The sequence below is a fragment of the Ixodes scapularis genome, unplaced genomic scaffold (assembly GCF_016920785.2).
Source record: "Ixodes scapularis isolate PalLabHiFi unplaced genomic scaffold, ASM1692078v2 PGA_scaffold8__174_contigs__length_109621045, whole genome shotgun sequence".
NCBI lineage: Eukaryota > Metazoa > Arthropoda > Arachnida > Ixodida > Ixodidae > Ixodes > Ixodes scapularis.
Genome location: NW_024609883.1, coordinates 98,834,302 through 98,856,503, shown reverse-complemented (window position 1 = coordinate 98,856,503; position 22,202 = coordinate 98,834,302). Strand labels below are relative to the sequence as shown.

Below are 22,202 nucleotides of genomic sequence, written 5' to 3'. Positions count from 1 at the left end.
TCAGTTGGTATTTTGTATAGAATTCAGTTATCTCCTCCCCAGTTGGCTCAAGTGTCAATTCTACTACATGTAGCCTTGCACGTTTCCATCTAGATTACTGTCTAATAATAAATTATAATAATTTTATTGTCTGTACATTTTAAGCAGCCTGAAATTAGTCAGCCTCAATGGGCTACGTGTCTCTGCTGTAGATGAGAAATTTAGCCAAAGCAGTACAACCGGTAGTCCGGGTCCACCACATGGTAGGGATACATGACCGCACGCTGGTGCGATGCTCATCCGGATCAAAACTGGCAGGGATAGGGATTGAACCCAAGATGCCCGGGTTCTGCAGCGCGAGCTTTCGCTCCACGTTGTCCAAGGTGGTGTGTGCTAGCCCATTTGGCCTCCGATTCCCCTTGATTACTGTCTGCTTATGTGTAGAACAACCACAGGAACAAACTTTGAAAAAACTAGCCATTATTCAAAAGAAAGCACTATGCTGCATCGAAAGCTCACCATCTGGAAAAAATACATCCCCATATTTTTTTCATTATTGTACATTACATAATAAACAGCATTTAAATGTTAAACTTTCTATGAAAATATATAAATAAATTAACAGTGGCCACGAGTCATTTCATGAGCTCTATCCTCGAAAAAGAAAAAGCGACACAATATCAGAGATAAAATATATATCAAACCAAAGGTGCAAGCAAATTATGGTCTACAAAGCTTGGCATATCTGGGAGTACCTGAATTTTAAAACAAGTGTGTGGAGGTTGAAGAAATTATTATGAAAGCTAAATGTATCCAGAGTTCAAGAATGAACTTACAAAGATATCTCTCTTCTGGTCCCATTTAATATCCTCTGGCTATTATTGTAAACCTGCTTCTTTTTTAGTGTTTGTGTTGAATAATATTGTGTAATGATCAATTCTTCTACAGTCACTAGCTGCTGCGTGACTGTATGCACTGTTGTTCTGCGTTTTTTAATATCTTACCAGGACATTATATGACTGGTTCCGATATGTCCACCAATGTTCTGTGATAGTGAATATTTAATTGTTAAAGCCGTTATGCAGGCCACTTTTTTTCTTCCTCTTTTTTCTTAACTTTCAGACAAGCGCTGCTTACGGCTGTAGGAGCCTCATCAGGCAGCGTTAGTCTGCCTTTTGCTCCATCAGCCAAGACTAAAAGTCTGAATAGAGTCCTATTATTAATATTATTATTATATACTGGGGACTTTGGACGAGACAGATCTTTTTTGGCATTAAAGCATTTCTTGAATAGACACTTCAGAAAAAAGAGTCTAAATTGTTCCTGCTTGCTACTCCGCTCCCGCTCACATTTGCGAGCAATGACCCATCTGTGCTGCGTGCGTGCGCATAAATGACAATAAGCCCTTTTCGATTCTCTAAATGAATGTGAGTGTCGATGCGGCAGCCAAGAATCATGCAACTATTGTGGATTGCTCTGAGCATAAATAAAGAGCGACCTTCAACAGTTGTGCTTGCTCTACATTGTTTCTGTTGTTACTGGCCTTTTGTGCATCGTATCACCAAATTAGTAAATGAATTTTACTCATCCATTTGGGGAATATGTGGTAAAGAGGCTGGGGAAAGTTCTGGAGAAAAGCTGGGTGACTCTTCCCGAGGTCTTCCCTTCAAGACAAAAAAAAAAAAAAAAAAGATTGTGTCGCCCCTTAACAAACTTGAGAATTGGGGAAGTTCTGGGGAAAACCTGAAAAAATTTCCCCCAGATCTTTCTGTAAAGTGGGAAGGAAATGCAGTGTGCATTGTTTTATGATGAGCAGAAGGTTCAGGAAAGATCTGGGGAAAAGCTGGAATTTTTTTCCCCAATTCTTTTACTCAAGAAGAAAAGAAATGCTGACTCGCCCTATGATGATCACGAGATTCGGGGAAGACCTGGGGAAGAGCCAGAGGACTTGTCCCCAGATGTTCTCTTCAGAAGCAAAGAAAATGGAGGAGTGAGTTGCCCCAGCTGTAGCGAAGCCGGTCTTGGCAGCCGGCTGCTCCTCATACTTTTGAGCTAGAGTCTCGTCTTACATGTCTCATTGTTTGGGCAGACTGGCTGCACAGCTGCCCCACTCTCCAGACGTGGAAAAAGGCTTGTGAAACATCTGTCTTCAGCCCGTTCCTCCTTTTATTCACCCCTTTGTGTCCATTTTGAACGTAACAGTCCTTCCAGTGTATCTGTGAGGAGGAGGAAGAAAGGGAAAATTCACTTTGGTCTGATCAACAGTTTGGTAGGGTTTTCAACACCATGATTCTTTTCGCAAAGAGTCCCACGCTTCCTTTTCATTGTGGTGTGCAGTTTCCGTCGTATGCTGATGGCCAAAGTTAGGCGGTAAGCGGACATGCAGCCTTTTTCTTCTCCCGTGTCGCCTTCCTTCCTGTCTTTTGATCAGAGACATTGACTATCGCACATTCGATTTTGGCTCCTTTCAATAGGGAAAAAAGAATTGGGGGTGAGTTCCAGTTTTTGTGGAAATCATACGTTCAGGCCAGTTTCCGAGCTTTACATAGGCTATGCTACACTCTACTCAGTCGTCATGTTAGAGGGTATGCTATTGGTGCGCTCTACAGTAAGATCTCTATATTCTAGGATTAGTTTTTGAGGAAAGACTTTCTTGCTACATGTTTGCATTTGAGGTACTATATATATTAGTGCTTCAGATGGCTTGCATTATTACTAGTGTACTTGAATTTTGCTTCACTGCATCCATACCTCGTACACTAACAATCCCGCGCCCACTTTGGACTGTCCGCAAAAATCGGTTTCTCAACGTGTTGCGCCGAGATTTACTACAGAGGTGCCGGAAGGTAGTGCATCAATTGAGTGTATATGAATACATGAAACCTTTGAAGTCAAAAGAAAGAAAATAAAAACTGGTTTTGTCCATGGAAAAATTATTGCTAAACCCTCTTGCTTAAAATTTTAACAAAAAATTCTGAACTATTCTGGCGCCCATTACGACTGAAAGATCGGGGAAATTTGGCTTGCCTATTTTTCACTTCGTTTGGCCCAAATAAGTGCCACAGTGACCCAAAATATTATTTCACTAGAAAAATATTAAAAGCCTTTGCCAAAACATGTCCGAGTTGTCAACTGTGAACTAGAAGAAATGATTATTTCACTGGGTTGATATGTGAGGGCTTCGACGGTTCTAAACACGTCATTGTGAAAGCCCGTTTAAGAACCTTGGTGTTATGTGACGAGACACGCTCAATGTCTGTGGAGGCTGTTGCTTGCACAAGTCCCGTCTGCCAGCACCCTATGTGAGGCATGTGCTGCAGTCTACCCCTTGCACGGAGTGACACTCTGGGGTGCCAGACTGAACGATCTGGCTGCAGTGATATACAGAGATGTGACATGAAGCAGCAGCACTGTGTTTAATTATGTGCCCATGATTGCAGGGGCATGAACGGGGACGGGACAACAATGGAAGACTACCGGGGTTCCATGCACGCCACATGGAACCCTCCAGTGGTGATCAAGCAGGAGCCAGACTTTGACCTCTACCCTGACACTGCACAGCAGGTGACCTCCCTTTTTCTCTTCCATGCATAGCTATAGTGCCTGGAACGTGTTGCCGACTGGTGTGTTTGCTGCGCCTTTTTTGTCTTGTGCACATAATTTTCACCCGGTTACATCATACTTAAGGATTGCCTCAGATTACCATGTGGGGGTGCCCATGTAGTGGCGATGTAGACAAGTTGGTTCATGACTGAAGAAAATATTATGGAACGCACAAAACAGAAAGACCAAAGGACCGGAGGGCACCAGAGCAGAGACGACAGAAGAGCAGACGGCATGGATGCATTTAGGAAGAGATCGGGCAGCAAAGAAGCAGACGGAAATGTAACTGGTGGTGAAAGAGCAAATGACAAAGGAGCAGGTGCCAAAGGAGCAGGTGACAAAAGAGCAGAGAGCAAAGGAGGAGGTAGCAAAGGAGGAGGTAGCAAAGGAGCAGACAGCAAAGGAGCAGACAGCAGAGGAGCAGACAGCAAAGGATCAGACAGCAAAGGATCAGACAGCAAAGGATCAGACAGCAAAGGATCAGACAGCAAAGGATAAGACAGCAAAGGAGCAGACAGCAAAGGAGCAGACTGCAAGGCAGGCACGTAGCCAGGATTTTGTTTTGGGGGGGAGGGGAGGGGAAGGGAAGGGAAGGGAAGGGGGGAGAGGAGGGGGAGAGGAGGCCCCAGCAAAATGTAAGATTTTAGGGGGGGGGGGGGCCGGGCCCCATGGGCCTCCCTGGCTACGTACCTGCTGCAAGGGAGGAGACTGCAAAGGTGGGAGCAGACTGCAAGGGAGCAGACTGCAGAAGACCAGACAGCAAAGGAGCAGACAGTAAGGGAGCAGATGGCAAAAGTGTGGATGGAAAGGAGGAAAAGAATGCAACTGAACAACATGTGATTGCTTAGCTGTGGCTTGCTCTGCAGCTGACCAGTCAATGGAAAGTAGAGCAGCTATGAGTTGGGGGTTTAGGATGCCGTAATGCCAGCAATGGTGATACCCTGGCTGTCTGTCCGCTATGCCATTGCTTCACCAACCAGCCACGGGGATGGTAACTGAGTGATTTACCCTTCCTGCGACATGATTTGCTGCCCTTTTTGCAGGCTGTTCAACGCACAGAAGGTATGATACACGAAAAACATAAATCAGAGAAGTTCCAGGCACTGTACATTTATAAAAACAGTACAGATCTCCTTACACATCAGGGAGCGGTGCAGCGTATGTAGTAGTTGCTTTTTAAGGCCTGTTCACACATACAGTGCAAGGCTAACTGAGCACTATAGGCACAGCATTGACTTTGCACGTGAGTGCTGCTATGTGAGACCCGGCTTTTTCATGTTCGCACACACAGTGCAGCGGTAAGTCAGTGCTGATTGAGCGCTGACAGCAGCGACTTTTTGCTATTTCATTGCTTGTATGCATATGTGAACTGGCCTTTAATGTGCGGTAATCGTGAAAATGTGAATGTAGCAAAGGGTGTTCTGTACAGTGTGCCATCGTTTTCGCTCTGCCAACCAAAACTATGTTCTCCAAGGAAAAACAAAAAATCCTCCCCAGCTGAACCTTTTTGGCATGTCCTTCCTGTGTGCAGGGACATTCACAGCAGCAGCAGCAGCAACAGCAGAATCACCACCACCCACATCATCACCCCGCCTCGGAATACATGAGCTCGCCTTACTTCCAGCAGCAGCAGCAGCATCATCAGCAGCAACAACATCAACAACAACAACAACAACAACAACAACAGCAACATCAACATCAACAACATCACCAACAGCATCAGCAGCACCAGCAGCAGCATGAACAGCAGCGGCAGCCACATCACGCTGTGGGGTCCCACTACCTAATGGGGATGTCCCCCGAAAATGGCGCCCACTACGGGATGGGGTCCAACCCCCTCTCCCAGCTGGAAGAGGAAGCGGGAGAGGCGAGTCCACCCGGCCCCAAAAAGCGGGGCCGCAAGAAGAAGAGCAAGGCAGACGACCCGGACATCCCCTCCCTCGGACTTGAGCCCGGGGCTCCGGTGCCCGTCATTCGCAAGAGGGGCCGGCCCCGGAAGTACCCCATCGCACAAGGGTAAGTGGCCAGATTGCCTCAGGACTACAAGGTGCCTCCCCCAAAAACTAACACATATTTTTTTTTTTTTTTTACTACAAAAATATACGATTCACCTCCGAACACCCATTTTCCGCCCAAATGTTGCACCAGCAGTCAGAACCAGGTACCAAAATTTCAGAATTAACCATCGTCTTATTCAAAAGTTATATGCGATTTTCTTAAATTTTCAATAAGAAAATGGTGGCTGACGAGCCTGTGGAATACATAGAGTTGAATGGCGCCGGTTACCTAAAAAAATGGCCCCATTTTCCCATTGAATTTTCAGGAAAATCACTTTTATCTTTTCATTGAGATAACCGTTTGTTCTGAAACTTTAGCATCTGGTTTGAACCCCTATAAAGCTACGTCTTGGTGGGGAATGAGCATTTTGCGATGCATAGGTTATTTTTGTGACGAAGGAAACACTGTACATTGTTTGGGGGGTACACGCCTACATAAAGTGGGTTAAGACACTTTTAGAGAATTTCGTATGAAATTGGAGCCTTTCCTGCCTCGAGTGCTCGCTGCACTATACACCACTCATCACTATATTCCTTTTCACCGTAACTTGGCAAAGGGCGAACGCTGCGGCCTCTTCGAGCCAGTCAAAGCGACGGAAGCAAAGCACGTGACAGCCCTTACGAAAGCTACAAGGGTCAGAGCGTGACCCAAGCAATTGGAGAAGAGGGGAAGGAAGAACTCCCCTCTTGCCCGGACAGTCCTTTGTGCGTCCCAAACGTCGCTATTCTGCCTGCCGCTCAAAATTCATACAAAACGCATTTTCTCTCTCTCCTGCCCGTGGCTTTGACAACACTGCGCGCAAGTAGTGAGATAAAGTGGAGCCACACGTCTCCCGTCAACGCGGTGATTGTAGGGTGACCACGTGTCCCGCGACTTGTGGGACTGTCCCGCATTGAGGGCTCGTGTCCCGCGTCCCGCAAGAAATTCCAAAATCTTCAAAATGTCCTGCATTTCACATTGTCGTAACATTCACTGCGCAAATTATGGCGCTTCCGAACAACGGGCAACGGGGAACCGCGGAGGTCGCTGATAAATGTGTGAATCTCAATGGTATGTCATTTTCTTGCCAAGCACTGCGGGAAGCAACCGTCGTTCTTGCAGGAGACTGACGCACATGCGCTGTTATGCCTCTCCCCTTGATGGCAAAATATTGCGAGCGAAAATTGCTCGCCAAAAGCTGAAAAATAAACTATTGTAATTAGTTTCAAATCATACTGTATCATGCAAAAAGTTTGTTGTGGAAAACTTTTTTTTTTTAGTGAAGACGGCTGCAGAAGGCAAAAAGCCTGCAACTCACAACGGTCAAAAAAACAACATAAGGTTTTATTTTTGTGTAGGAGCATGTTAATATAAGAGTAAGTATCGACAGGAAACAATAAGCCAAAAAATATTGACTGTTTTTTATTTCCTTTTGATGCATTAAGGTCTGGTGCAGTCAATCTTTATGTTTTCAACTTAGATACTTTTAATAAAATATTTACCATTACAAATAAACAAATGTATATCACTGTGAGTGAAACTTAGCTTAATTGCCGCATACAATTTTCAGGTGTATAATGCGCTTCGGACAGCACAGGATTTCGGGGTGTGCGCGTTGGTGAATTAATACTTATTTTTTGAGTCGTGAAAATACCCTCCTCCTCTTACTCCCCCCGGTCAGGGTGTCCCGCATTCCACCGGCAGGAAGGTGGTCACCCTAGGTGATTGGCTCGCCGGGCCCATAGACTTTGCCGTCTGCCAAGTTACAGTGGCAAGGTGTATAGGCTGAGACGGCTTCAAAACTATGTTCTTGTGAATAGCATGACCAGTCAAGCATGTGCCTTGCACCTTGTGATCACACTCTCTGCGCATACTGGCATGGACACCTAGGTTGGGGAAGGGCAGGCTATAGGTTAGTTCAGCAGGCACCAGGTGAATGCAGTATAGCTTGGCAGGGAAGGCAGATCCTCAGTGTAGTATATGGCAGCCAGTTTTCTCGGAAAAGAAGTAATCGCTAGAAACATGTCAGTCCTTAATCTGATGCCTGTACCAGGATTGCATGTGTGGATCGACCTGTTGTGCATCAATACATCAGTCATTACAACTGTAAGGAGTTTCTAATATATGTAGAACCTTTTTTAGGTGGAACCTCTCGAGGCCCTTTAAATTGGTTTCCCTTTGTCAGGGGCTCCTCTTATTAGAAGAACCCTACTGAAACCTAGCTAGGTTTAACTTGCTCTCATTAGCCAATTATATTGTTCTTGCTCTTAGTGAGGCTGTCCTGTGTGCTGTTCTGTTTTGTTTTCCGAATGATCGGAAAAACATTTTTGAATAAAATTAGATGTGATAACTAGCAGCAAGCGTGACAGTACAGTCAACCGCCTTCATAACGAAGTGCGCAGGACCGGCAAAATTTTTCTTAGTGCAGCTTTGTTTTGTTGTGGAGCACGAAAAATTGATTATGCAAGACTGAATTCGCGCTGTCGCATATTGATGTACCTGCATGACTTTGGAGGAGTTTTAGAAAACAGTATAGCGCCAAATATAGTATCAGCGACATCAGAAACAAGGTTTTGTACGTTGACAATAGACTTATCGAAACGGGGAACGGTGGCCGAGTCTGCTAGCTCGTTGCAGCTTGGGGCATGTGGGGCAAATGCTCGCATTGCAGAATTCAAACGTCTCGGGATTGATTAACGCTCCTTTTTTTTTTTTTCTCAATGAAATTTGTATTGTCACGCGTTTGTGTATTCACCACTGCTTGACGCAGTCATACCGCCACTACCACCACTGCCAAAGTTTGTCACCTACAGTCAAGGGAATATGCACCCTTTGCTGCATGCAGACTAATTTCCTGCCGTCCAAACTTCCACGCGACAAACTTAGCCGACTTATCAAAACATGAATTGTGACAATCACTAAACCCCCGTTATCGACCCCTGACCACGCAGCGAATGAGAGGCGTTCAACGACTGTGTAAATTGAACATTTTTCCTAATCGGGTGGCGGCCGCCACGTGTCATTTCGGGGGAGGCTGTCGAAGCAGTGCATAGGGTGCGGCAGCCATGGCAGTACTACCATCACTACTGTAGCAGCAGGGCAGAATCAGCCACATGCTCGGCGTGCAACAGCTGCAGCAGGCAGCACAGTGAGGAGCGACGATGAGGAGAGATGCACAACTGAGCCGACTGAGCCCTTTTTTATATCTGTTTGGCACAAAGAGGGGGGGGGGCGTGATTCTGTGTGGCTGTAATGATTTCGTTTAGATTTTGGCATCGGAGGTAGATTCGCGGATCAGATTTCCTCGGCCGCATATTATCGCTCCAAGGCAGAACAATTTGGGAGTCGAATCAAGCAAGATTGGGAATCTTGGATCCAGATGAAGATCGGCACGTCGGTGGAACAAGTGCTGAGACGGCATAAAAAAAATTTGTGACTTTTTTATGCCATCTCAGCTATATACTTTCGTTCAGATGTGCTAACATACATTGAAATAAGAAAACGAGTGCGTGCAATGTCCGAACGAAGTGTTGAAAAGAAAAACTCGTCTTGGAGCGGAGTGTTGCATACTCAACCAACGGCGTGAGCAAGATGAAAGCAAACAAAAACGCACACAAGCGGGCACTCGCGGCGGAGGCGGCGCGTGCCACTTCCTTTGTTGCCGCACCTTGCATTCTCGTTTTCGAGTCTAAATAATTTGTTACTGTGCGACCTTATGTCTAGATGAATCTGCATAACTGCATACAGGCTTTCTATGCAGCAGGGTAGTCAAGCTGCGCCACCTTGACATGAGGTTTCACAATAACATTATTTGGGCCCAAACGAGATGATGCAACATCAAGCATTGCCGCCGCCACATTTTTTTTTCTCTTTGTATGTCACTTGGGAGCAGCAATTTACGTAAAATTAATTACTTTTGTCCTAGAAAATTAGTAAGACCGGTTATTTTTGCTTTGTGGGGCCACACAATTGCTTTGTTAAACAGAAATATTTGTTACACAGGAGTTTGTTGTAATACATAGTCGGAGAAACACATTGAACACATAGAAGGTTGGCTGGGACTTTATTTTACTTCAATAAACGGCCGTTTTTATTGTAGAGGTGTTCGTTATAAAGGCGTTTGACTTTATAGTCAAACCAGGTGCAGGCAACCACGGGAAGCCAGATCATGATGCTGCCAACGTGATTAGACCGTTTCCCATTTTTAGCCTCAACTTGTGTAAGCTTTGCTGAGAGGCTTTTCGTGATGTAATCCATTCACCTTGAAGCTGACGATGCAGTGGAACCTACGCACTCGCCGGGCCAATGCACCGCCTCCCTTTAATCATCTGACCCTGCTGTTTGCACGTCCTCACAGGTGGGAGCGTCATCATGTGGCGAAAGCTAGACGTATGACTGGTCTAACAAGTGTGAACCTTCCACCGCACTGTTAGCTTAAGGGCAAACGGAATATACCATGCAGTTCCTGTGCTCTAGCGAGACTCTGTAGCTTGCCCCTTCCCGTTTCTCCTGTCCAATCAGGTTGGAGTATGTGGACACCCCCGAGGGTCGGCGCGTCCTGAAGCAGGAGAAGCTGACGGACACGTTCAAGCAGCGCAAAAAGATTGACCGCTTCGAGGGCATGCCCGAGGAGGAAGTGGCCAAGCGCACCCTGCCAGACCATCTCGTGCCCAACCTGGACATTGTCATTGTGAGTGCCACATCTCATTCACCGTCATCATCATCGTTATCATGGTCGTGATGATGATGATAATGACTGCCCTTCTGAGTCTACAGCTGCCATGTGTCCCAAATAGCACAATGATGATGATAGTGATATCGTAGCTGTTCCCTTTGAATCGGGCTGTTCGGAAGCAAGTTTGTACGTAACATTGTGGCCCAAGTCTGATACCACTTAGAAGGCACATGGCCTGCACCACTCCTCTTGAACATCTTTGCTCGTGGATCAACGCAGCTGGTATGTTTAGCTTCCTATAGGCTTCTTGCACCTGACGTCACTTCCGATTAGCCTTGAATGCGGAACCAACGTTGTCGTCTGCCATCAGTGCCTTGGCGCCATGTTGGAGTCATTTGGCATCTTGCTGCGTCAGCAGTAGTGCCGTAGAGACATGGCGTTTGCCTGGCTCGCATTTGATGATAAAACAAATTGGTGGTGCACAGCTGATGGAACACGGATCAGAATAAATGTAACTTGTGTTTAACAACCTCGGATGGCACTTGAATATGCACTTAGAGTGCCATCGGACGGCAAACAACGCGTCGTCTGCTAATAATTTGTTTTGACTGACAAGAAAGTTAGTTCCACTACCTATACGCGAAATCATGGGGGATATCGTGCAGAACTTGTCAGCACTGTTGCCGGTCCTCCAACTTCTTGACTGGCTATGCAGACAAAGATTGGAGCTGCCGCACGAGTAATTTCGTCCGTTTGACTTGTCCTAGTCAATCACAAAGAGGTTTCTCACCTGACACGAAGTGCAGTTCATAAACTTTTAGTTGGTACGAAGTTTTTCTGTTGAGGTTGTGCCGGCGTATCCGTCGGAGCCATTTGTTACATAGGCGAACCGATTGATTGTGCATTGCCACGTCTTGATCCCTAATTACTGCCAAAATTTAAAAAATAAGAAAAACAATACTGCTGGCTGTAGCTTTATTTTCTCACAGACTTGTACGCCTAGAGCACTTAATCAAATAATTACGGCGAATCTGACCATTTTGATCCTCGAGTGGGCGGACAAACTACAGTGCAAACACAGCCCGAAAGCACACAAAACATAGCACGATAGCGACGAATGCCGACAACATGAATTCCGGCGGGTTCCGGCGAGATTTCCGAGCTGGAAATAGCGTTGCATCATGGTCTCGTGCAAGAACCCTATACTGGTCATGCATTGAAAGTTATCCCAAAGTGGCAACATACCGTGTCACAGGAAGTGTCAGGAATCGGATCTCGCAATCATGGCAGTCGGTCGTAGAAGTTGCGGCAACAAGGACAGGCGAATGCAAGCGTTGCTGTCGTTGTGGCGTCCTAAATCGTAGTAGCCGAAACATCCGTGGACTGTCAATCTGGAGAGCGCCCTGCAGGAGAGCAGGCGTCTGCTGTGTTCGCCTTTGCTGCTGTGCCCTCGCTGGGGTCGTGGCAGACAATGGCAGGACATTTGTGCGAGGTCATGAGGCTGAGATCAAGGGACCCCTGTCTTTGTCGACAAAATGTAGTGACCAAGGATGACCATCAAAAGGAGGGCCACATAGGCTAAGAAAAGCAGAGCCTAGGACGGCATGCTAGAGATGGGAGAGGGGTTACACAGTGCCATGCTTGAGACAAAGGAATGTCGGCGGCCCAGGACCAGGCGGGCCCTTCGAGCGGAGGATGACGCGTGTACATATGGGTCGGAGGTTAGAACAGGACTTATCCTCACTGCGCGATCTGCTCACGTTACGTGATAGCACGCCACAACAACTGAAAACACTACAACCACGAATGAGGATGTGGTAAAAACACCAGTCGGGATGCGTTCCATATGCTCCACTGCCTAGACTGTCTCCACGTCGCCGTAAGCATGTCCTTAAAGGGCAACTCCGCTCAATTCCGAAGATTTCCGGATAATAATTGATTTCGAATTAAAAAGCCCTAGTAAAACACACTACGTCGTTTGCTTCGTGAAAAATGGGATATATATTTTTAAATCTGATTTTAAACACGAGCGGGAATCGAAACCGAAACTTCGGCTCCGCCCGGCAACATTGGCCCCGGGTCGCCAAGTACATGGCCATCACGTGGTACGAGATGTCACGTGATCCGCAGCCCAACGACGGGCGGGATTGGGGCGAGCGTGTGGCAGGCGCGAGTGTCGTCTGCACCGCACTCTTCGCCACGTTTTGGTGTCTATGGCACTCGACGACGTCTGCACAACTGCGGCGTAAGTGTGCGCGCACGTGGTATCCGTAGTGTGGACGAAACTCCGAGAGATAAGAATCACAATCGGTGAGACGACGATGGCGGTTGTGACGCGGAAGACGGCGGTAACGGCGGGACCACGGCGGGCGGCCGGACGGCTCTCAAGACACGCGCTGCGCAGGCGCGTTACGCCAATCGCGTGGACACTGCTGAGCGCCGAGAGGCAACGTTGCTGACGTCATGCGCTACGCTCGCCCGGAGAAGTGAAAACAAGCAAAAGGGGGCCATGTAGATGGCGTTTAGCTCAATGTTGGCTCCGCCCACGCCATAGCCTTGACTGCGCTGTTGGTTGCGCCTGAATTCGCCCGCTCAAGTCAGCCGATTTCGGCAGCTTGCGAGTTGCAAAGTTCGCCGGACCGTTTAAGAAACATTTAGACAGAACTGCGTCGTAAGATTTCACGTGTGGTCTTCCTAGGCGATACTGAAGAGGACTGCATTGTTTTTTCAAAACCAAAAATGAAGCGGATTTGCCCTGTAATAAATTAATGCATTGGCAGTGTCTCGGAACAAGCACGATGCCAATGCGAGATGACACGGCAGGAAAATGCACGTGTCTGAAGCCTTGCCATATGCGTGGTCAAGCCTCGGATGATTCATTAACAATGATGTAATGCGCTGGCCTTACCTTCTAGGGCTCTAGGTTGTATAGGATGGGCATACTAGACAAACTTTGAACTAACACTGTTCACACGTGTGCCAAGCATGCCTTTCTCATGCTTGGACATCACATACAGGTGACAAGGTGACGTGTCTGTGAGGAAGGCGTTCTGCTGAAGATCGCTTCATAAAAGAGACCCATTAGATTTGTACCAATATAATGTACTGGTGTGTGTAATAATGAGTTCACACCTATTTTCTACCGTGCTGAATCAGGAGTCTGATTCATATTGTTAAGAGGACTTGAAAACAACTCATGAAGTTAGAAAATTTTCCAGGCGCTTGACAGTAGTAGCTGGCAAAACATAGTTGAACATAGTTAAAAATCGCGCACAAAGAGACGAGGACAAACGAGGAAGGAACACAGAACACAGACAGGCGCACTTTTTTTTAAAACTTTTTCAACTATGTTCAACGTTTACCAACTCGCCCAGCTTACTACTCTTCTACAGCTGACAAAACATTGTGATTTGAAGGCACGGTTGATTCAAGTCGCTGCCACTCTTTGCTAGGGTGGCGGTAAATGGGTGACTTTGTTTGCTCTCTCATTTGCAGATTGGCATCAACCCTGGCCTTTTTGCAGCATTCAAGGGCCATCACTACGCAGGACCTGGAAATCATTTTTGTAAGTCTGCACAGCAGCCTTTTCCAAGTGATTTTCATTGTGTGCTTTCAAGTCAGTGTTCAAAAGATACCAGTCCTGAATCTTGCTTGTGACGGGTTCCACTGTAATGGCATGGTCACAGGGTACTTAACTATTCTTTCATAGGCACGGATTGCAACGGTGCACATGCTTCAGTACGATTCACAGACTTTATGGTACTACTGTCACTTGTGTGAGGGTGGCTTGTGCAACTTTTTCTCAAGTTTTATGGTAATTTTAAGGCAGAATGTGTTTTATCAGCCGATTTCCACGGAGTCCTGCAACATTTGGCTGTGACGGCCAGCTCTAATGGGTCCCTTTTAGCTCTAATGACACCATAGGGGACCATATAAAATTACTTCAGTCCACCGGCAGGATTTGAACTTCCCACCTAGAGATCACGAGCCAAGTGCTTTACAGTGACTGAGCTATCCAGAGTCGTGGGTTGGTGCACGCAAAGGTGAAGTCATTCATGGGGCATGCGGTCATGCATTTTGTGGCCTTTGCTGTCCTGCTGCGCTATCTCACGGCGTGTGTTAGAAATAAGAGTGGATCTTTGTTAGACACTGCCATTCAGATGCCCTTCTGTTCTTCCCTGGGAGGCATATCAAACATTCTCTGCTTACCAGGCTTCGGCAGCGTGATCAAGCTTGTATAATCTTTTAGAACGGAGCTCTTAGGTGCCCGTTTCCGGCTTGAGCGGCGCCGCCGTCGGTGTAACCGTGCAGTGCATTACGGGACGTTTCACATAATGACATCACACGTAATGTCACGAGGGTCACGAGTGACGTCCCCACGCGTTGCATTATGGGTAAATTCAGCGGAAAAACTTTTCCACTAAATTGAGCGGGAATATTTTCCCGCTAAATTTAGCAGAAAAAATTCCCCGCAAAATTTAGCAAGAAAATTTCCCCGCTAAATTTAGCGGAAAAAATTCTCTGCTAAATTTGGTTTAAAAATTTCCCCGCTAAATTTGGTGGAAAAATGTCCCCACTAAATTTAGCGGAAAAAATTCCCCGCTATATTTAGCGGGAAAAATTTCCTGCTTAGCAGAAAAAGGTTCACGCTGTTTAGCGGAAAAATTTCCCCGCTAAACTTAGCGGAAAAAATTCCCCACTAAATTTAGAGGAAAAAATTCTCCGCTAATTTCAGCGGAAAAATTTCCCGCTAAATTCAGCGGAAAAATTTCCCTCTAAATATAGCGCGAAATTGAGCGAAAATTTCCTGCTAGATGGCAGGGGATGAGGAGGAGGGGCATGCCCTCCTCTTTGTACCTTCCCCTCCTCCTCCTCTAGAGCTGCGCTCTAATTCGGTGTTACAGGGGATTGTGAACATCTTGTAGTTTTTTTAAATCGTTCTGAGTGTTATGGATGCTAGTAGCTATGTATTGATTTGAGTTTAAACCGCGTGTGTGGGAGAGTTAACACAAAAATTGAGACATTTACAAATCTCTGTAATGTGAAATTAGGGCGCAGCTTTTGAGGAGGAGGGAAGGGTACACGGGGGAGGCTATGCCCCTCCTCCTCCTCTGCACCCTCTCCACCTCCCCTCCTCTGCTCCTCCTCCTTTCCCACTCCTCGTCTCCCCTCCTCCTCTCCCCTACTCCTCCTCCCCATTCTCCTCTTTCGCATGTGACGTCAATTTTCCCGCTAAATCTAGCGGAGAAACTGAATTTGTTCATGGGTAATGTGGCACCAAGTCATGTGACGTCATTCTCCCCACTAGCGGGGAAACTGAATTGGTGTTGAGGTCACGTGACATAGATTTTTCTACTAAATTTAGCGGGGAATTTAAATTGGTATTGAGGTCATGTGATGTCAATTTACCCGCTAAACCTAGCGGAGAACTGAATTGGTTCATAGGTGGCGTGATACCAAGTCATGTGACGTCTTTTTCCCCGCTAAATTTAGCGGGGTATCGAATTGGTGTTGAGGTCAGATGATATCAATTTTCCCGCATGGCGTCGTCGTCGTCGTCGCTGCAAAACCCAGAAACAGGCGCCTAAGAGCTGCGCTCTAAAAAAATCTCCCAAGGTATGAGTGACGATTTTTCGAAAGTAAAAGTTGTGTAGCCTCTTAATAACATGGCCATAAAGGCACGACAAACACCTGGTCATTATTGTGCGTGCCATTACAAGCCATAAATAGCTGCATTAAGGGAGCTGCAGAACCAATCGTCTGCCTCCAAGAGGACTTGCATCATTATTCAAAAAGATGCGTTATGCTGGCACCCGGCTCTATGCAAAGGTGTCTGTAGCGGCAGCGAAACTTGAGGTTCGAGAAATGCATCTTTTACAGCTTTGCTTTCACGGGAATACCCTTGCCAGCACCGCACACAACTTGTGAAACGAATAGATTGTTCTTGAGGTGGCTATGTTGGTTTGCACGAGTGCCAAGACAGTTGCCATGTTGGTGTGCCCAGGGCGATGCCTCTTCCTGGCTGGTCTCATTCCCGAGCCTATGACAGCAGTGGATGACTTCAAATTGATCCAGTACGGCATCGGCTTCACCAACATTGTTGCACGGACAACTAGAAGCAGTGCTGACCTCTCAAGGTGGGTCCCTCAGCTGTTCTCTCCCCTCAAACCTGCACCTACTTGTTCCTGAGTATGAGAGTTTCATAGTTTGGGAATCGCTATTCATCCAGGCCGAAAGTGTTGCGTTACAATTTTGTCTGCATGTGTCCAGCCTTGTGATACGTGCTGGGAGAGACGACTTAAATATGGTGACTGCCACTGTTGCTTGATAGGGACTTTGAAAGGGGACGATTATCTCGGATATGTTTTTTCTGACAACTGAAGTTATTTTTTGGGGGTGCAGTAATTACGCAGGGGAAAAGTTACCACATAAAAGTGTGGTTGGATGGGATACAATATCATATAGTTTATAGACATGATTGTAGTCTTGTACGTCGCATGACTCTGAACATGGTTTTGTGCATAAACAAATGTTGCGTGCATGGCTGGTTCTTAGCTTTAGTTCTTACACAAGATATGCAGCTTTAACATTTCTAAAAACCTCTATTAAGAGTGATACATTCTTAGCTGTAGCCCAACGGGGCAGCTTATGAACTTTCACTTTTGTGACCATAGCAGTGTGAAACTACAATAGAACCACATTGACACGTTTTACAGGGGACTGCGATGCGAAGTTACGGAGTAAACTATTATGACCAATAACACTGTCGAAAAGGCACATATGGAAGACTTTTATTAATTCAAACTCCAAGAAAAGCCACAAATTTTGTTTGAATTATCAGAACTTTGAATAACCAGAAATTCATTGATATATGATGCAAGATGAAATTATGATTTGTTATGTGGATGGCTTCAAATGCAAAGCGAATATTTGGTGATTTCCTCTACACAGGCATACTAATCATAAGCAGGCGTGCCACGGATGAGACATTGGTGAAATGTTTCAAACAAGTTTACTTATCCCTCAAAAATGTTGTCTCTCATGGACTGTTTAGGCAGCACATGACACCTCAAAACAAAATTAAGTTTTTTCATCCAGTAAAAAGGTTGTCTATTGTGGACTTGTGGACTATCAGCCCCATTGAGCGTGTTTCTTACCGAGCACCGGTGCAGTGTGGAGAAGCAACACCCACGGAAGCGAGGTTCGCGGGTATTACCTTTTCGCAGTGCACCAGTGCTCGGAAAGAAGCGCGCTAGAGAGCCGCAAGAATAAAAAGTGTGAATTGCATGAAAGTGCCATTCGAATTAAACGGCTTATTAGAACTTGTAGGACGCTTAAGCTTTGCCTTTAAGAGTAGAACGCAATAGTGTTATCGAGCCCCGTTCGCATCGCCTTCTCATTCACCGTTCAAGCATGCATTGCGTGGCCTATACTTCGTTTCAGCTTCGGTCGGAGCGCAACCGAAGTTATGAGTTGAAGGGCCAATCAAACAGCGAAACAGGCACAACGTCATGGCATGCTCTCTGCAATTGATAGGACCAGCCGATAATCGCCGTGTCTCTTTGCGTGCGCCTCCGCCGGATAGTCCTATCAGGCACAGAGAGCACGCCATGACGCTGCGCTTTTTGCGCTGTTTGATTGGCCCTTCGGCTCATAACATCGGCCGCGCTCAGACCGAAGCTGAGACGAAGTATAGTCAATAGCATCTCTGGTTCGCAACTGAGGGGTCGTAGGTTTGAATCCCGCTTAAACTTCTTCAAATATTTTTTTGTGTTAAGTGAATTAATTCATAAAGTGAAATCATTTGAGAGATATGGCGACCTTTTATTCGCATTACATGTCATGTAAGTGATGTCATGTGTGACATCACTTTCATTCAACGAGTGGCGTCATGTTTCATGTAAGCGTTGTGGGTTGTCTGAAATTCCCATGTGAGGTCATGTGACTGTGATGTCATGACCCTATCGACCAACCAGTATTTTTCCATCACGCCACCAACGCTGGCTTAAATTGTCACAAGCCTACTGTATTAGGGGGCAAACAACTCTTGCACAACACTTTATGTCACCTAGACTTTCACAGCTATATAGAACCACCATATTAATTCAGATATAGGTAGACATTTCTTTGCAGTACTATCATTTAAAGGGATACTACAACGAAATTTCGGCGCTCATTTTTTGGTCTATATGTGTTCAAAAAAGCAGTATCACATGGAACATACCAATATCTTGTTAAAAAAGTCATGAGAAGGAATTTTAAAACGAATTAAACGATTAGCAAAGAGCACCTGGTGGATGTCGCTAACGTCTCGCTTGTAATGCCCGTCTAGCAACCTTGGCAGCTAGTGACGGAGGTTGTCTCATCTCCGGCCACGACGAGAGAAGGGGGGAAGGAGGAACTCCCCTCTTCCCGAGAATCCCTTTTGTGTGTCGCAGAAGTCGCTATTGTCCCCCTAGAAGATTATAGAAGATTAACCTGTCATTCAAAATTCGTACAAAAGCAGCCGCTTCGGTGGCTGGAACGACTAGGCCATCCTCTCGACGTCAGCCCCGCCGTAGCTTTGCTCGTCTTGAGACGACCTACGTCACGATTGCGTTGGATGTCACGTGCTCTAAGCTGGGCCTCCTCCGAGCGCTTGCCAGAGTGGGCCGTTTATAACGAAAAATACAGCCACCAGGATCAAAATACAAACGTGCGATTGTCATTTATAGATATTGTGGATCATATTCAACCTATTTTTGAACACGACGGGAATATTTCAACTTTCGTTGAAGTATCCCTTTAAGGATAGGGGTCGGCCTATAATTGTAACCAACCATAAACACCTACAGGCTTTTTTTATTGATATTATTATGTCCACCTTACTGTCATGAGCTGTTTTGAGCATACCGAAGGCAAGCGTTACAAGGATTTATCTGACATCATCAAATACAGCATGTCCCCGTAAAAACAAATTTGCAGTATTTTTTATCGCAACCGTAAACTATGCATCGCCAAAGGCTCATTTTCCGCCCAAGTGTAGCGCTAGTAGTTCGAACCAGATGCCAAAGTTTCAGAACCAACCGTTGTCTCGTTCAAAAGGTAAAAGGGATTTTCTGAAAATTTTCATGGGAAAATGGTTCCCATTCTCGATGACTGGCACCGTTTAGCTATTAGTATTCAAAGGCTCCGTTGGCTGCCATTTCCCCATCGAAAATTTCAGAAAGTCACTTGTAATGCTTTATTTAAATAACGGTTAGTTCTGGAACCTTGGCATCTAGATAGGACTACTAGCTCAAAATTTGGGCGTAGAGTGATCATTTGGCGACGCATAGGTTTATTTTTGTAGTGAAAAAAATCATTGTTTGGAGGGCCACCCTGCACCGTATTTACTCGAGTAATAGCCGCACTATTTATGAACAAGGCCCTTGCGTCCACTTTCCCACAGAACACATATACAGCCAGTCATTGCAATGCGCATGAATAACATAGGAAATGACCAGATTGAGAACATAATTCTCCATACAAATGCTATCTTTACAGATGGTATCTTTGCACGAAAACGTTATCCCTGACCTGTACAGAGCTGAAGTCATGCTGTTGAACGCGGTGATTGACAATCTGCGTGCTCCGTGGAAAAGCGAACCCTCAGGTTTTCTTCATAAACAGTGCGGCTATTACTCGAGTAAATACGGTACATACTGCATAGAGGCTTATGCGGAGCACAAGGTCATACATGCGCTCCGTACAGGCTTTATTGTTGTGTCGTCAATGAGTGTGCGTCGTAAATAACCACCGGCGCAGTTGCCTTTTTTCTGATCGACCCTCACTCCTCTGTCTTTCTCCTTTACAGGAAAGAGATCAAGGAAGGGGCAGAGATCCTGATGGACAAGCTAAAAATATTTCAGCCACGCATAGCAGTGTTTAATGGGAAAGGTGGGTTGCTGCCTCTCTCCTTCCACTTTCTCCGTGGCACTGCATTCTCATGCTAATAGCAAAATGTACAAACTGCCATACAAACTGCCTTTGATCCCCAAACCTAATGTCTTAAAACATTGACAAAACTTTTTATACCAAGAAAGAATGATGCACGAAGAAAAGAGAAAAAATGTGGGACAGTCGAGTTTTATTGGCTAGCCGACAGGTGGCATCAGTGTGTTCTCTCGTCGTAAGAGATTTTGAGAGGTTTCAATGCACACGGACATAATCAGTCGCAAGTTTGAGAATGGCTCCATTAGACTGATGATATGTCAATTTGTGTGGAGGTCTTTATAGTTTCGATCGTGCCTTTACACTTTACAGATAGGCATTACTAGATTTCATTTGGAGAGAGGTGTTCCTTAAGGGGGGATATGGCCTGGGAGGGTCAACTTTTGAACCCTTCACCCAATTTGGTTCAAATTTTGAGGGTTATTTCAGCACTATGAGGAAGGATAATCTGCAAAGTTTTAGCATTATTGGTCAACTTTACAGCATGCTACGGTTCTCGCACTTCAGAAAAAAGACACTTCATTAGGAAGTCTATCGTAGAAAAATAAAATTAGCTGGTGGCAAACTTTTTGCTTTAATGTGAAGAACAATACCCACAGTGCAACCTAGATAAAATGATAGCTTTCCTAAAACAAGAATTCCTGCCAAAAAGTGAAACTGAGAAAAATGCGTTTGAAGTTTCAACTTGTTTTTTTTTTTATTTTCGGACGGTGCCAGAAACTTGAAATTTACCCGAGTCATATTGGTGGCACCTTCAACTACATGAGCATGAGGAGGGCAGTTGCTTTGAGGCCCCCGAAGAGATTCGTGAGCTTTGTGAAACTGATGCCACAGTCTCTTCCAACGACGCCTAGACGTACCGCGAGTTCGTTCTCTCGAAACTTGCCGATTGATGGTGAGTGCGGTGTCGCGACGATGTCTCCGCAAGTCGAGCAGCTAACAACAAACTAAACGTTGATGTCAACTTCCTGCAAGCTCAGTAGTTTTCCGTGGCACTTGAGGCAGAGTAAAATCGCAACAAGAGTCTGCATGGCGGACACATTGAGGAGCCGTTCAGGGGCTTTTCAACGGGAGCGTCTGTCAGCTCCGGGTCGTCCGTAATCCCCGCGTCGAAATCGCGCAGGCTGAGCTTCCTCTCGAACGTGGTGAGCACATCCGATTCGGAGATGAAGCTGTAGGCTCCGATGTCCGCCAAGCACCAGTTGAGCTTGGAGATCGTGACGACGGTGGCGGAGACGGCGACGATGGTGCCGGCGGAGACGGGTCCCCGTCTCCGCCGGCCCTTTGTTTCCGCCGTTGAGAACGCCGGCCAAAGCTACTGCGAGTGCTAACTTTGGAAGCAGGCATTTCTCGGCAGAAAAACTACCGGGAACAAAGAGGGAAAACGAATCTAAACAGCGGCAAACTGGCGATACGATCAGAAGCGATACGATCAGAAGCGAAAGAAGCTGCCGATAGCGCACGCAGGCGGCCAATCGTGAGCCCTGTTTCGGGTCACAACCAATGGGATTGCTGGTATCATAGTTCCCACGTTTTTTCTGCTTGTATGTACGGGGTTCTCCCGGGACACAGATAGCCTCAAACGTAGCAAGCTTCTATGGGCAGAAACTAGAAGAAACGGCGCTTCCAACGAGGGTAAGATATCTCGGCTGCGTCGAACGAGCGCGGAGTAGGCCTAATTTGAAAATGCCGAACTTCGCCGTCTGCTTGCTCGGCGGGTCGCCGCGCGCGGCCGCGAGCTTGCCGAAAATAATTTTTTGCGAAATAAATACTGCGCATTTATAAATAAAACTTTCTGAAACTATGCTTCAGAACATAGTGAACCCAAATATAATATTTTTTGAAAATGCATTTTTTCGGAAAAAAATTGAATTTCGTGGCCGTATCCCCCCTTAAGCCAGGCTCCACTGATGAAGGCCCCTGTCTCATTTGCATC

At 46.1% G+C, this 22,202-nt stretch overlaps 1 protein-coding gene across 1 annotated transcript in view; it reads left to right on the top strand.

The window, feature by feature from the left end:
• The window catches only part of LOC8034938 (G/T mismatch-specific thymine DNA glycosylase), an 81,122-nt gene that overhangs the window by 45,809 nt on the left and 13,111 nt on the right, over positions 1-22,202 (top strand). The window contains exons 3-8 of the mRNA XM_029968748.4: positions 3,420-3,543; positions 5,114-5,598; positions 10,141-10,309; positions 13,790-13,859; positions 16,299-16,431; positions 20,130-20,212. Of these exons, the coding sequence (XP_029824608.2) occupies positions 3,424-3,543; positions 5,114-5,598; positions 10,141-10,309; positions 13,790-13,859; positions 16,299-16,431; positions 20,130-20,212 (1,060 nt within the window). The 5' untranslated portion in view covers positions 3,420-3,423. The remainder of the gene's footprint in view (positions 1-3,419; positions 3,544-5,113; positions 5,599-10,140; positions 10,310-13,789; positions 13,860-16,298; positions 16,432-20,129; positions 20,213-22,202) is intronic.